General features: G+C 38.3%; 1 protein-coding gene across 1 annotated transcript in view; it reads right to left on the bottom strand.

The window, feature by feature from the left end:
• Positions 1-15,065, bottom strand: part of LOC127714727 (uncharacterized) — a 138,772-nt gene extending 123,707 nt beyond the window's left edge. The window contains exon 1 of the mRNA XM_052220781.1: positions 14,964-15,065. Coding sequence (XP_052076741.1) covers positions 14,964-15,049 — 86 coding nt within the window. The 5' untranslated portion in view covers positions 15,050-15,065. The remainder of the gene's footprint in view (positions 1-14,963) is intronic.
• Between the last annotated feature and the right edge of the window lie 396 nt (positions 15,066-15,461).

Here is a 15,461-nt window from a genome sequence, read left to right as displayed (position 1 = left end):
AAAAATTCTCCTACGGCACTACTTTTTTCCACACTAGGTGTAAATGAAAGTTGGGACCCATAGGCATGCTTGACTATAAAATCCAGGTGGGGTATAGCACGGATTTTTTTTTAAATTGGTCAAACGTTGGGGTCCGACACCCTACCCCACCCTAACTTTCAAAGTTAATAAAAAAATTTCTATGGCAATGCTTTTTTCCACACTAAGTGCAAATGAAAGGAGGGACCCATAGGCATGCTTGATTAAAAAATCCTGGTGGGATATAGCACGGATTTTTAAAAAAAAATGGTCCAAAGTTGGGATCCGACACCCTACCCAACCCTAAATTTCAAAGTTAATAAAAATTCTCCTACGGCACTACTTTTTTCCACACTAGGTGCAAATGATAGTTGGGACCCATAGGCATGCTTGACTATAAAATCCAGGTGGGGTATAGCACGGATTTTTTTTTAAATTGGTCAAACGTTGGGGTCCGACACCCTACCCCACCCTAACTTTCAAAGTTAATAAAAAAAATTCTATGGCAATGCTTTTTTCCACACTAAGTGCAAATGAAAGGAGGGACCCATAGGCATGCTTGATTAAAAAATCCTGGTGGGATATAGCACGGATTTTTAAAAAAAAATGGTCCAAAGTTGGGATCCGACACCCTACCCAACCCTAACTTTCAAAGTTAATAAAAATTCTCCTACGGCACTACTTTTTTCCACACTAGGTGCAAATGATAGTTGGGACCCATAGGCATGCTTGACTATAAAATCCAGGTGGGGTATAGCACGGATTTTTTTTTAAATTGGTCCGAAGTTGGGGTCAGATATCTTGCCCCACCCTAACTTTCAAAGCTAATAAAAATTTTCCTACGGCAATACTTTTTTTCATACTAGGTGCTATTGAAATTTGGGACCCTTAGGCATGCTTGACTAAAAAATCCAGGTGGGGTTTAGCACGGATTGTTTTTAAAATTGTTCTGAAGTTGGGGTCCGACACCCTACCCCACCCTAACTTTCAAAGTTAATAAACATTTTCCTACGGCAACACTTTTTTCCATACTAGATGCAAATAAAAGTTGGGACCCTTAGAGATGCTTGACTAAAAAATCCAGGTGGGGTATAGCACGGATTTTAAAAAAGATTGGTCCAAAGTTGGGGTCCGACACCCTACCCCACCCTAACTTTCAAAGTTAATAAAAAATCCCCTACGGCAATAATGTTTTCCACACTAGGTGCAAATGAAAGTTGGGACCCTTTGGCATGCTTGACTAAAAAATCCAGGTGGGGGTTTAGCTCGGATTTTTTTTCTTAAATTGGTCAAAAGTTGGGGTCCGACACCCTACCCCATCCTAACTTTCAAAGTTAATAAAAGAATTTCTACGGCAATATTTTTCCACACTAGGTGCAAATGAAAGGAGGGACCCATAGGGATGCTTGAGTAAAAATTCCAGGTTGGGTATAACACGGATTTTTTTTTTTAAATTGGACCAAAGTTTGGGTCCGACACCCTACCCCACCGTAGCTTTCAAAGTTAATAAAAAGTTTCCTACGGCAATATTTTTTTCCATACTAGTAGCAAATGAAAGTTGGGACCCTTAGGCATGCTTGACTATAACATCCAGGTGGGGTATAGTACGGATTTTTTTTTTAAAATGGTCCAAAGTTGGGGTCCGACACCCTACCCCACCCTAACTTTCAAAGTTAATAAAAATTCTCCTACGGCAATTCTTTTTTCTACACTAGGTGCAAAAGAAAGTTGGGACCCTTAGGCATGCTTGACTAAAAAATCCATTTGGGGTATAGCACGGATTATTTTAAAAATTGGTCCAAAGTTGGGGTCCGACACCCTACACCACACTAACTTTCAAAGTTAATAAAAAAATGTCTACGGCAATAAATTTTTCCACACTAAGTGTAAATGAAAGTGAGGACCCATAGGCCTGCTTGACCAAAATATCCAGGTGGGGTATAGCACTCATTTTTTTTAAAAATTGGTCCGAAGTTGGGGTCCAACACCCTACCCCACCCTAACTTTCAAAGTTAATAAAAAAATTTCTACGGCAATAATTTTTTCCTTACTAGGTGCAAATGATAGTTGGGACCCATAGGCATGCTTGACCTAAACAATCCTGGTGGGTATAGCACGGATTTTTTAAAAATTGGTCAAAAGTTGGGGTCAAACACCCTACCCCACCCTAATTTTCAAAGTTAATAAAAAAAGTTCTACGGCAATAATTTTGTCCACACTAAGTGCAAATGAAAGTTGGGACCCATAGGCATGCTTGACTAAAAAATCCAGGTGGGGTATAGCACTCATTTTTTTTAGAAATTGGTCCGAAGTTGGGGTCCAACACCCTACCCCACCCTAACTTTCAAAGTTAATAAAAAAATTTCTACGGCAATAATTTTTTCCTTACTAGGTGCAAATGATAGTTGGGACCCATAGGCATGCTTGACCTAAACAATCCTGGTGGGTATAGCACGGATTTTTTAAAAATTGGTCAAAAGTTGGATTCCGGCACCCTACCCAACCTAACTTTCAAAGTTAATAAAAAAATGTTTACGGCAATAATTTTTTCCACACTAAGTGCAAATGAAAGTTGGGACCCATAGGCATGCTTGACTAAAAAATCCAGGTGGGGTATAGCACGGATTTTTTTTCAAAATTGGTCCAAAGTTGGGATCCGACACCTTACCCCACCCTAACTTTCAAAGTTAAAAAAAATTGTCCTATGGCAATACTTTTTTCCATACTAGATGGAAAAGAAAGTTGGGACCCTTAGGCATGCTTGACTAAAAAATCCAGGTGGGGTATAGCACGGATTTTTTTTAAAAATTGGTCCGAAGTTGGGGTCCGACACCCTACACCACACTAACTTTCAAAGTTAATAAAAAAATGTCTACGGCAATAAATTTTTCCACACTAAGTGTAAATGAAAGTGAGGACCCATAGGCCTGCTTGACCAAAATATCCAGGTGGGGTATAGCACTCATTTTTTTTAAAAATTGGTCCGAAGTTGGGGTCCAACACCCTACCCCACCCTAACTTTCAAAGTTAATAAAAAAATTTCTACGGCAATAATTTTTTCCTTACTAGGTGCAAATGATAGTTGGGACCCATAGGCATGCTTGACCTAAACAATCCTGGTGGGTATAGCACGGATTTTTTAAAAATTGGTCAAAAGTTGGGGTCCGACACCCTACCCCACCCTAATTTTCAAAGTTAATAAAAAAAGTTCTACGGCAATAATTTTTTCCACACTAAGTGCAAATGAAAGTTGGGACCCATAGGCATGCTTGACTAAAAGATCCAGGTGGGGTATAGCACGGATTTTTTTTCAAAATTGGTCCAAAGTTGGGATCCGACACCTTACCCCACCCTAACTTTCAAAGTTAAAAAAAATTGTCCTATGGCAATACTTTTTTCCATACTAGATGGAAAAGAAAGTTGGGACCCTTAGGCATGCTTGACTAAAAAATCCAGGTGGGGTATAGCACGGATTTTTTTTAAAAATTGGTCCGAAGTTGGGGTCCGACACCCTACACCACACTAACTTTCAAAGTTAATAAAAAAATGTCTACGGCAATAAATTTTTCCACACTAAGTGTAAATGAAAGTGAGGACCCATAGGCCTGCTTGACCAAAATATCCAGGTGGGGTATAGCACTCATTTTTTTTAAAAATTGGTCCGAAGTTGGGGTCCAACACCCTACCCCACCCTAACTTTCAAAGTTAATAAAAAAATTTCTACGGCAATAATTTTTTCCTTACTAGGTGCAAATGATAGTTGGGACCCATAGGCATGCTTGACCTAAACAATCCTGGTGGGTATAGCACGGATTTTTTAAAAATTGGTCAAAAGTTGGGGTCCGACACCCTACCCCACCCTAATTTTCAAAGTTAATAAAAAAAGTTCTACGGCAATAATTTTTTCCACACTAAGTGCAAATGAAAGTTGGGACCCATAGGCATGCTTGACTAAAAAATCCAGGTGGGGTATAGCACGGATTTTTTTTTCAAAATTGGTCCAAAGTTGGGATCCGACACCTTACCCCACCCTAACTTTCAAAGTTAAAAAAAATTGTCCTATGGCAATACTTTTTTCCATACTAGATGGAAAAGAAAGTTGGGACCCTTAGGCATGCTTGACTAAAAAATCCAGGTGGGGTATAGCACGGATTTTTTTTAAAAATTGGTCCGAAGTTGGGGTCCGACACCCTACACCACACTAACTTTCAAAGTTAATAAAAAAATGTCTACGGCAATAAATTTTTCCACACTAAGTGTAAATGAAAGTGAGGACCCATAGGCCTGCTTGACCAAAATATCCAGGTGGGGTATAGCACTCATTTTTTTTAAAAATTGGTCCGAAGTTGGGGTCCAACACCCTACCCCACCCTAACTTTCAAAGTTAATAAAAAAATTTCTACGGCAATAATTTTTTCCTTACTAGGTGCAAATGATAGTTGGGACCCATAGGCATGCTTGACCTAAACAATCCTGGTGGGTATAGCACGGATTTTTTAAAAATTGGTCAAAAGTTGGGGTCCGACACCCTACCCCACCCTAATTTTCAAAGTTAATAAAAAAAGTTCTACGGCAATAATTTTTTCCACACTAAGTGCAAATGAAAGTTGGGACCCATAGGCATGCTTGACTAAAAAATCCAGGTGGGGTATAGCACTCATTTTTTTTAGAAATTGGTCCGAAGTTGGGGTCCAACACCCTACCCCACCCTAACTTTCAAAGTTAATAAAAAAATTTCTACGGCAATAATTTTTTCCTTACTAGGTGCAAATGATAGTTGGGACCCATAGGCATGCTTGACCTAAACAATCCTGGTGGGTATAGCACGGATTTTTTAAAAATTGGTCAAAAGTTGGAGTCCGGCACCCTACCCAACCTAACTTTCAAAGTTAATAAAAAAATGTTTACGGCAATAATTTTTTCCACACTAAGTGCAAATGAAAGTTGGGACCCATAGGCATGCTTGACTAAAAAATCCAGGTGGGGTATAGCACGGATTTTTTTTCAAAATTGGTCCAAAGTTGGGATCCGACACCTTACCCCACCCTAACTTTCAAAGTTAAAAAAAATTGTCCTATGGCAATACTTTTTTCCATACTAGATGGAAAAGAAAGTTGGGACCCTTAGGCATGCTTGACTAAAAAATCCAGGTGGGGTATAGCACGGATTTTTTTTAAAAATTGGTCCGAAGTTGGGGTCCGACACCCTACCCCACCCTAATTTTCAAAGTTAATAAAAAAATGTCTACGGCAGTAATTTTTTCCACACTTAGTGTAAATGAAAGTGAGGACCCATAGGCATGCTTGATAAAAACACCCAGGTGGGGTATAGCACGGATTGTTTTTAAAAATTGGTCCAAATTTGGGGTCCGACACCCTACCCCACCCTATCTTTCAAAGTTTATATAAATTCTCTTACGGAAATACTTTTTTCCACACTAGGTGCAAAAGAAAGTTGGGACCCTTAGGCATGCATGACTACAAAATCCAGGTAGGGTATAGCACGGATTTTTTTTTAAAATTGGTCCGAATTTGGGGTCCAACACCCTACCCCACCCTAACTTTCAAAGTTAATAAAAAAATGTCTACGGCAATTATTTTTTCCACACTAGGTGCAAATGAAAGTTAGGACCCATAGGCATGCTTGATTAAAAAATCCAGGTGGGGTATAGCACGTATTTTTTTTTTAAAATAGGTCAAAAGTTGGGGTCCGACACCCTACCCCACCCTAATTTTCAAAGTTAATAAAAATTCTCCGACGGCAATACTTTTTCCTCACTAGGTGCAAAAGAAAGTTGGGACCCTTAGCTATAGGCATGCTTGACTAAAAAATCCTGGTGGGGTGTAGCACGGATTTTTTTTAAAAATTGGTCCGAAGTTGGTGTCCGACATCCTACCCCACCCTTACTTTCAAAGTTAATCAAAAAATATCAACGGCAATAATTTTTACCACACTAGGTGCAATGACAGTTGGGAACCATAGGCATGCTTGACTAAAATATCCAGGTGGGGTATAGCACGGATTTTTTTAAAAATTGGTCCGAAGTTGGGGTCCGACACCCTTCCCCACCCTAACTTTCAAAGTTAATAAAACATTTCCTACGGCAATACTTTTTTCCACACTAGGTGCAAATGAAAGTTAGGACACTTAGGCATGCTTGACTAAAAAATCCAGGTGGGGTATAGCACGGATTTTTTTTTTTAATTTGGTCAAAAGTTGGGGTCCGACACCCTACCCCACCTTAACTTTCAAACTTAAAAAAATGTCTACGGCAATAATTTTTTCAACACTAGTTGCAAATGAAAGTTAGGACCCATAGGCATGCTTGATTAAAAAAACCAGGTGGGATATAGCACGAATTTTTTAAAAATTGGTCCAAAGTTGGGATCCGACACCTTACCCCACCCTAACTTTCAAAGTTAAAAAAAATTGTCCTATGGCAATACTTTTTTCCATACTAGATGGAAAAGAAAGTTGCGACCCTTAGGCATGCTTGACTAAAAAATCCAGGTGGGGTATAGCACGGATTTTTTTTAAAAATTGGTCCGAAGTTGGGGTCCGACACCCTACCCCACCCTATCTTTCAAAGTTAATAACAAAAATGTCTACTGCAATAATTTGTTCCACACTAGATGCAAATGAAAGTTGGGACCCATAGGCATGCTTGACTAAAAAATCCAGGTGGGGTATAGCACGGATTTTTTTTTTTAAATTGGTCAAAAGTTGGGACCCGGCACCCTACCCCACCCTAACTTTCAAAGTCAATAAAAATTTTCCTACGGCAATACTTTTTTCCATACTAGGTGGAAATGAAAGTTGGGACCCTTAAGCATGGTTTACTAAAAAATCCAGGTGGGGTATAGCACGGATTTTTTTTTAAATTGGTCAAAAGTTGGGGTCCGACACCCTACCCCACCCTAACTTTCAAAGTTATTAAAAAAATTTCTACGGCAATAATTTTTTCCACACTAGGTGCAAATGAAAGTTGGGACCCATAGGCATGCTTGACTAAAAAATCCAGGTGGGGTATAGCACGGATTTTTTTTAAAAATTGGTCCGAAGTTGGGGTCCGACACCCTACCCCACCCTAACTTTCAAAATTAATAAAAATTTTCCTACGGCAATACTTTTTTCCATACTAGGTGCAAATGAAAGTTAGGACCCTTAAGCATGCTTGACTAAAAAATCCAGGTGGGGTATAGCACAGATTTGTTTTTTAATTTGGTCAAAAGTTGGAGTCCGACACCCTACCCCACCCTAACTTTCAAAGTTAATAAAAAAATGTCTACGGCAATTATTTTTTCCACACTAGGTGCAAATGAAAGTTAGGACCCATAGGCATGCTTGATTAAAAAATCCAGGTGGGGTATAGCACGGATTTTTTTTTTAAAATAGGTCAAAAGTTGGGGTCCGACACCCTACCCCACCCTAATTTTCAAAGTTAATAAAAATTCTCCGACGGCAATACTTTTTCCTCACTAGGTGCAAAAGAAAGTTGGGACCCTTAGCTATAGGCATGCTTGACTAAAAAATCCAGGTGGGGTGTAGCACGGATTTTTTTCAAAAAATTGGTCCGAAGTTTGGGTCCGACATCCTACCCCACCCTAACTTTCAAAGTTAATAAAAAAATGTCTACGGCAATAATTTTTTTCCACACTAGGTGCAAATGAAAGTTAGGACCAATAGGCATGCTTGATTAAAAAATCCAGGTGGGGTATAGCACGGATTTTTTTAAAAATTGGTCCGAAGTTGGGGTCCGACACCCTACCCCACCCTAACTTTCAAAGTTAATATAAACATCACTACGGCAATAATTTTTTCCACACTTAGTGTAAATGAAAGTGAGGACCCGTAGGCATGCTTGACTAAAATATCCAGGTGGGGTTTAGCACGGATTTTTTTTTTTAAAATAGGTCAAAATTTGGGGTCCGACACCCTACCCCACCCTAATTTTCAAAGTTAATAAAAAAAGTTCTACCTCAATAATTTTTTCCACACTAAGTGCAAATGAAAGTTGGGACCCATAGACATGCTTGACTAAAACATCCAGGTGGGGTATAGCACGGATTGTTTTTAAAAATTGGTCCAAAGTTGGGGTCCGACACCCTACCCCACCCTAACTTTCAAAGTTAATATAAATTCTCTTACGACAATACTTTTTTCCACACTAGGTGCAAAAGAAAGTTGGGACCCTTAGGCAAGCTTTACTAAAAATTCCAGGTGGGGTATAGCACGGATTTTTTTTAAAAATTGGTCCGAAGTTGGGGTCCAACACCCTACCCCACCCTAACTTTCAAAGTTAATAAAAAGATGTTTACGGCAATAATTTTTTCCACACTAAGTGCAAATGAAAGTTGGGACCAATAGGCATGCTTGACTAAAAAATTCAGGTGGGGTATAGCACGGATTTTTTAAAAAATTGGTCCGAAGTTGGGGTCAGACACCCTACCCCACCCTAACTTTCAAAGTTAATAAAAATTCTCCTACGGCAATACTTTTTTCCATACTAGGTGCAAATGAAAGTTGGGACCCATAGGCATGCTTGACTAAAAAATTCAGGTGGGGTATAGAACGGAGTTTTTAAAAAATTGGTCCGAAGTTGGGGTCCGACACCCTACCCCACCCTAATTTTCAAAGTTAATAAAAAAATGTCTACGGCAGTAATTTTTTCCACACTTAGTGTAAATGAAAGTGAGGACCCATAGGCATGCTTGATAAAAACATCCAGGTGGGGTATAGCACGGATTGTTTTTAAAAATTGGTCCAAATTTGGGGTCCGACACCCTACCCCACCCTAACTTTCAAAGTTTATATAAATTCTCCTACGGAAATACTTTTTTCCACATTAGGTGCAAAAGAAAGTTGGGACCCTTAGGCATGCTTGACTACAAAATCCAGGTAGGGTATAGCACGGATTTTTTTTTAAAATTGGTCCGAATTTGGGGTCCAACACCCTACCCCACGCTAACTTTCAAAGTTAATAAAAAATTTCTACGGCAATAATTTTTTCCTTACTAGGTGCAAATGATAGTTGGGACCCATAGGCATGCTTGACTTAAAAATCCAGGTGGGTATAGCACGGATTTTTTAAAAATTGGTCCGAAGTTGGGGTCCGACACCCTACCCCACCCTAACTTTCAAAGTTAATAAAAATTTTCCTAAGGGAATACTTTTTTCCTTACTAGGTGCAAATGAAAGTTGGGACCCATAGGCATGCTTGACTAAAAAATCCAGGTGGGGTATAGCACGGATTTTTTTAAAAAATTTCTCCGAAGTTGGGGTCCGACACCCTACCTCACCCTAACTTTCAAAGTTAATAAAAATTTTCCTACAGCAATAATTTTTTCCATACTAGGTACAAATGAAAGTTGGGACCCATAGGCATGCTTGACTAAAAAATCCAAGTGGGGTGTAGCACGGATTTTTTAAAAGATTGGTCCGGAGTTGGGGTCCGACACCCTACCCCACCCTAACTTTCAAAATTAATAAAAATTTTCCTACGGCAATACTTTTTTCCATACTAGGTGCAAATGAAAGTTAGGACCCTTAAGCATGCTTGACTAAAAAATCCAGGTGGGGTATAGCACAGATTTGTTTTTTAATTTGGTCAAAAGTTGGAGTCCGACACCCTACCCCACCCTAACTTTCAAAGTTAATAAAAAAATGTCTACGGCAATTATTTTTTCCACACTAGGTGCAAATGAAAGTTAGGACCCATAGGCATGCTTGATTAAAAAATCCAGGTGGGGTATAGCACGGATTTTTTTTTTAAAATAGGTCAAAAGTTGGGGTCCGACACCCTACCCCACCCTAATTTTCAAAGTTAATAAAAATTCTCCGACGGCAATACTTTTTCCTCACTAGGTGCAAAAGAAAGTTGGGACCCTTAGCTATAGGCATGCTTGACTAAAAAATCCAGGTGGGGTGTAGCACGGATTTTTTTTAAAAATTGGTCCGAAGTTGGGGTCCGACATCCTACCCCACCCTAACTTTCAAAGTTAATAAAAAAATGTCTACGGCAATAATTTTTTTCCACACTAGGTGCAAATGAAAGTTAGGACCAATAGGCATGCTTGATTAAAAAATCCAGGTGGGGTATAGCACGGATTTTTTTAAAAATTGGTCCGAAGTTGGGGTCCGACACCCTACCCCACCCTAACTTTCAAAGTTAATATAAACATCACTACGGCAATAATTTTTTCCACACTTAGTGTAAATGAAAGTGAGGACCCGTAGGCATGCTTGACTAAAATATCCAGGTGGGGTTTAGCACGGATTTTTTTTTTAAAAATAGGTCAAAATTTGGGGTCCGACACCCTACCCCACCCTAATTTTCAAAGTTAATAAAAAAAGTTCTACCTCAATAATTTTTTCCACACTAAGTGCAAATGAAAGTTGGGACCCATAGACATGCTTGACTAAAACATCCAGGTGGGGTATAGCACGGATTGTTTTTAAAAATTGGTCCAAAGTTGGGGTCCGACACCCTACCCCACCCTAACTTTCAAAGTTAATATAAATTCTCTTACGACAATACTTTTTTCCACACTAGGTGCAAAAGAAAGTTGGGACCCTTAGGCAAGCTTTACTAAAAATTCCAGGTGGGGTATAGCACGGATTTTTTTTTAAAAATTGGTCCGAAGTTGGGGTCCAACACCCTACCCCACCCTAACTTTCAAAGTTAATAAAAAGATGTTTACGGCAATAATTTTTTCCACACTAAGTGCAAATGAAAGTTGGGACCAATAGGCATGCTTGACTAAAAAATTCAGGTGGGGTATAGCACGGATTTTTTTAAAAATTGGTCCGAAGTTGGGGTCAGACACCCTACCCCACCCTAACTTTCAAAGTTAATAAAAATTCTCCTACGGCAATACTTTTTTCCATACTAGGTGCAAATGAAAGTTGGGACCCATAGGCATGCTTGACTAAAAAATTCAGGTGGGGTATAGAACGGAGTTTTTAAAAAATTGGTCCGGAGTTGGGGTCCGACACCCTACCCTGCCCTAACTTTCAAAATTAATAAAAATTTTCCTACGGCAATACTTTTTTCCATACTAGGTGCAAATGAAAGTTGGGACCCGTAAGCATGGTTTACTTAAAAATCCTGGTGGGGTATAGCACGGTTTTTTAAAAAAAATTGGTCCGAAGTTGGGGTCCGACACCCTACCCCACCCTATCTTTCAAAGTTAATAAAAAAAATGTCTACTGCAATAATTTGTTCCACACTAGATGCAAATGAAAGTTGGGACCCATAGGCATGCTTGACTAAAAAATCCAGGTGGGGTATAGCACGGATTTTTTTTTTTAAATTGGTCAAAAGTTGGGACCCGGCACCCTACCCCACCCTAACTTTCAAAGTCAATAAAAATTTTCCTACGGCAATACTTTTTTCCATACTAGGTGGAAATGAAAGTTGGGACCCTTAAGCATGGTTTACTAAAAAATCCAGGTGGGGTATAGCACGGATTTTTTTTTAAATTGGTCAAAAGTTGGGGTCCGACACCCTACCCCACCCTAACTTTCAAAGTTATTAAAAAAATTTCTACGGCAATAATTTTTTCCACACTAGGTGCAAATGAAAGTTGGGACCCATAGGCATGCTTGACTAAAAAATCCAGGTGGGGTATAGCACGGATTTTTTTTAAAATTGGTCCGAAGTTGGGGTCCGACACCCTACCCCACCCTAACTTTCAAAGTTAATAAAAAAATGTCTACGGCAATAATTTTTTCCACACTTAGTGTAAATGAAAGTGAGGACCCATAGGCATGCTTGACTAAAATATCCAGGTGGGGTATAGCACGGATTTTTTTTTTTTAAATAGGTCAAAAGTTTGGGTCCGACACCCTACCCCACCCTAATTTTCAAAGTTAATAAAAAAAGTTCTACGGCAATAATTTTTTCCACACTAAGTGCAAATGAAAGTTGGGACCCAAAGGCATGCTTGACTAAAACATCCAGGTGGGGTATAGCACGGATTGTTTTTAAAAATTGGTCCAAAGTTGGGGTCCGACACCCTACCCCACCCTAACTTTCAAAGTTAATATAAATTCTCTTACGGCAATACTTTTTTCCACACTAGGTGCAAAAGAAAGTTGGGACCCTTAGGCATGCTTGACTAAAAAATCCAGGTGGGGTATAGCACGGATTTTTTTTTAAAATTGGTCCGAAGTTGGGGTCCAACACCCTACCCCACCCTAACTTTCAAAGTTAATAAAAAAATTCTACGGCAATAATTTTTTCCTTACTAGGTGCAAATGATAGTTGGGATCCATAGGCATGCTTGACTAAAAAATCCAGGTGGGTATAGCACGGATTTTTTAAAAATTGGTCCGAAGTTGGGGTCCGACACCCTACCCCACCCTAACTTTCAAAGTTAATAAAAATTTTCCTACGGCAATACTTTTTTCCATACTAGGTGCAAATGACAGTTGGGACCCATAGGCATGCTTGACTAAAAAAAAACAGGTGGGGTATAGCACGGATTTTTTAAAAAATTGGTCCGAAGTTGGGGTCCGACACCCTACCCCACCCTAACTTTCAAAGTTAATAAAAAAAATTTTACGGCAATAATTTTTTCCTTACTAGGTGCAAATGATAGTTGGGATCCATAGGCATGCTTGACTTAAAAATCCAGGTGGGTATAGCACGGATTTTTTAAAAATTGGTCCGAAGTTGGGGTCCGACACCCTACCCCACCCTAACTTTCAAAGTTAATAAAAATTTTCCTACGGCAATACTTTTTTCCATACTAGGTGCAAATGAAAGTTGGGACCCATAGGCATGCTTGACTAAAAAAAACCAGGTGGGGTATAGCACGGATTTTTTTAAAAATTGGTCCGAAGTTGGGGTCCGACACCCCACCCCACCCTATCTTTCAAAGTTAATAAACAAATTTCTACGGCAATAATTTTTTCCACACTAAGTGCGAATGAAAGTTGGGACCCATAGGCATGCTTGACTAAAAAATCCAGGTGGGGTATAGCAAGAATTTATTTAAAAAATTGGTCCAAAGTTGGGGTCTGACACCCTACCCCACCCTAACTTTCAAAGTTAATAAAAATTTTCCTACGGCAATACTTTTTTCCATACTATGTGCAAATGAAAGTTGGGACCCTTAGGCATGCTTGACTAAAAAATCCAGGTGGGGTATAGCACGGATTTTTTTTTTAAATTGGTCCAAAGTTGGGGTCCGACACCCTACCCCACCCTAATTTTCAAAGTTAATAAAAATTCTCCGACGGCAATACTTTTTCTACACTAGGTGCAAAAGAAAGTTGGGACCCTTAGGCATGCTTGACTAAAAAATCCAGGTGGGGTATAGCACGGATTTTTTAAAAAAATTGGTCCGAAGTTGGGGTCCGACACCCTACCCCACCCTATCTTTCAAAGTTAATAAAAAAAATGTCTACTGCAATAGTTTGTTCCACACTAGATGCAAATGAAAGTTGGGACCAATAGGCATGCTTGACTAAAAAATCCAAGTGGGGTATTGCACGGATTTTTTTTAAATTTGGTCCGAAATTGGGGTCCGACACCCTACCCCACCCTATCTTTCAAAGTTAATAAGAAAATTTCTACGGCAATAATTTTTTCCACACTAGGTGCAAATGAAAATTGGGACCCTTAGGCATGCTTGACTAAAAAATCCAGGTGGGGTAAAACACGGATTTTTTTTTAAATTGGTCCAAAGTTGGGGTCCGACACCCTACCCCACCCTAACTTTCAAAGTTAATAAAAATTTTCCTACGGCAATACTTTTTCCATACTAGGTGCAAATGAAAGTTGGGACCCATAGGCATGCTTGACTAAAAAATCCAGGTGGGGTATAGCACGGTGTTTATTTCAAATTGGTAAAATAGCTAATTAGTAATGTCCTTGCACACCATACTTTGATTACTGAAAATAAACCCTGCGTGTCATAAAAAACTAATCGAAACCCACTGTTACAGAAAGAGAATAATTAGCGAAAACTGATTTTTCTGACATGAAATTATTTAAGTACGAACGCAAATTTGTATTCTTGTAGCGTAGAAATATTGTTACTTTTAAGGAACTATTTTACAGGATGCCGAGAATATAGAAAGCTATTTCACACAATATCGCACTAATATTCTGATGGAAAAATCGATTCCATGTAACAAGAAAAATTTGCCAACATTTAAATAATTTTATTTTTTTTAGTGTTGACAGTTGAAGTCTTAAAGCATGCAGCATATGCATGATGTTAAAAGCACATACTATTGTTTTTAAAATATTGAACAGGAAATGAAATTTCAAAATTTTTGAATAGTGTTTTCGACTTCTAAATTCAAGATAAAACAGATATTGTAGTGGTTATATAAAATAAAAACGTTTTAGTAAGTTTTGGGTTTATAGACATCTGACAACTGGCTGCTAGCGGAGTAGCTGCTAGCGAGTGGCTGCTAGCTTGAGTCTAGCGGTGTGCCGAGTAGATCAATAATTGGATTTCATTTTTTTGTTTTTCAATTTTGATCCCAAATTTGGATGTCTCAACACTAGACTGTTGACTCTCAATTATCAATTATAAACATTTATCTAACATTTCTATTTGATATTGTCATTTTGTTCTTTCACAGATCAAAGAAGCGTTTAAAGATAAGTAATTCTCCATCAGTAATTTGTCCATATTTCTTTTTTCGGGATTTAACAAAAATATTATCAATAAAATCTAAAATAAATTCATTACAATTCATTTCTCAACTGCATGTAACACCTAGAAATACTTAAATCAAGAAAATAAATTGGTATTATTTCTAAAATTCTTTTAATAAAGGAATTAGTAATTCAAAGTAGCATCCAATTTCATGTTTTTTTTTAAATGTCAAAATCACTAACAGTTGACACATTTCCTTCTTGTCCTCTTCTTGTTCATCCACACTTACATGGCATGGTGTGTTTACAACAAACAATTAAAACATACCTTTTTAGTCTGCTACAAGTCATTGAATAATTTTTATGTACGTGTAGAAATAATACCAAGAGAAAAAACATACACTGTAAAGCCATCCCCAAGCAGATAATAAGGAAATAATGCCAATATATTTGCCATGTACACTTATTTTACAGGAAGTCAAAATTCATTCAATCATAGCCTATCAATTTATAAATCGTTATTATTTCCTTATAATAATTAAAATTCATAATTTCTGCGATATTGAACGTGTATATATATATGTGTACAACTGCCAGTTCTATGTTTACTTCATATGTGGATTTCATTCCAATTCTGCTGCTTAAAATTAGTATTTATTCATATGAAACGAAACATATGAAACATATTCCATCCGTTTGACTTCACGTTACTAGCAGCACACTTTTATTGGCTCTTGAACTAGCTTGCAGTAGCTGCAAGTACTCTCAAATGAAGTTTGTTGTTTCTCGTTGCACGTAACAAAATCTGATGAGGATTTATCGTAAA

This window comes from Mytilus californianus, unplaced genomic scaffold (assembly GCF_021869535.1).
Source record: "Mytilus californianus isolate M0D057914Y unplaced genomic scaffold, xbMytCali1.0.p SCAF_9, whole genome shotgun sequence".
Lineage (NCBI taxonomy): Eukaryota > Metazoa > Mollusca > Bivalvia > Mytilida > Mytilidae > Mytilus > Mytilus californianus.
The sequence above is the reverse complement of the archived record's forward strand: the minus strand, read 5'-3'. Positions and strand labels throughout refer to the sequence as shown.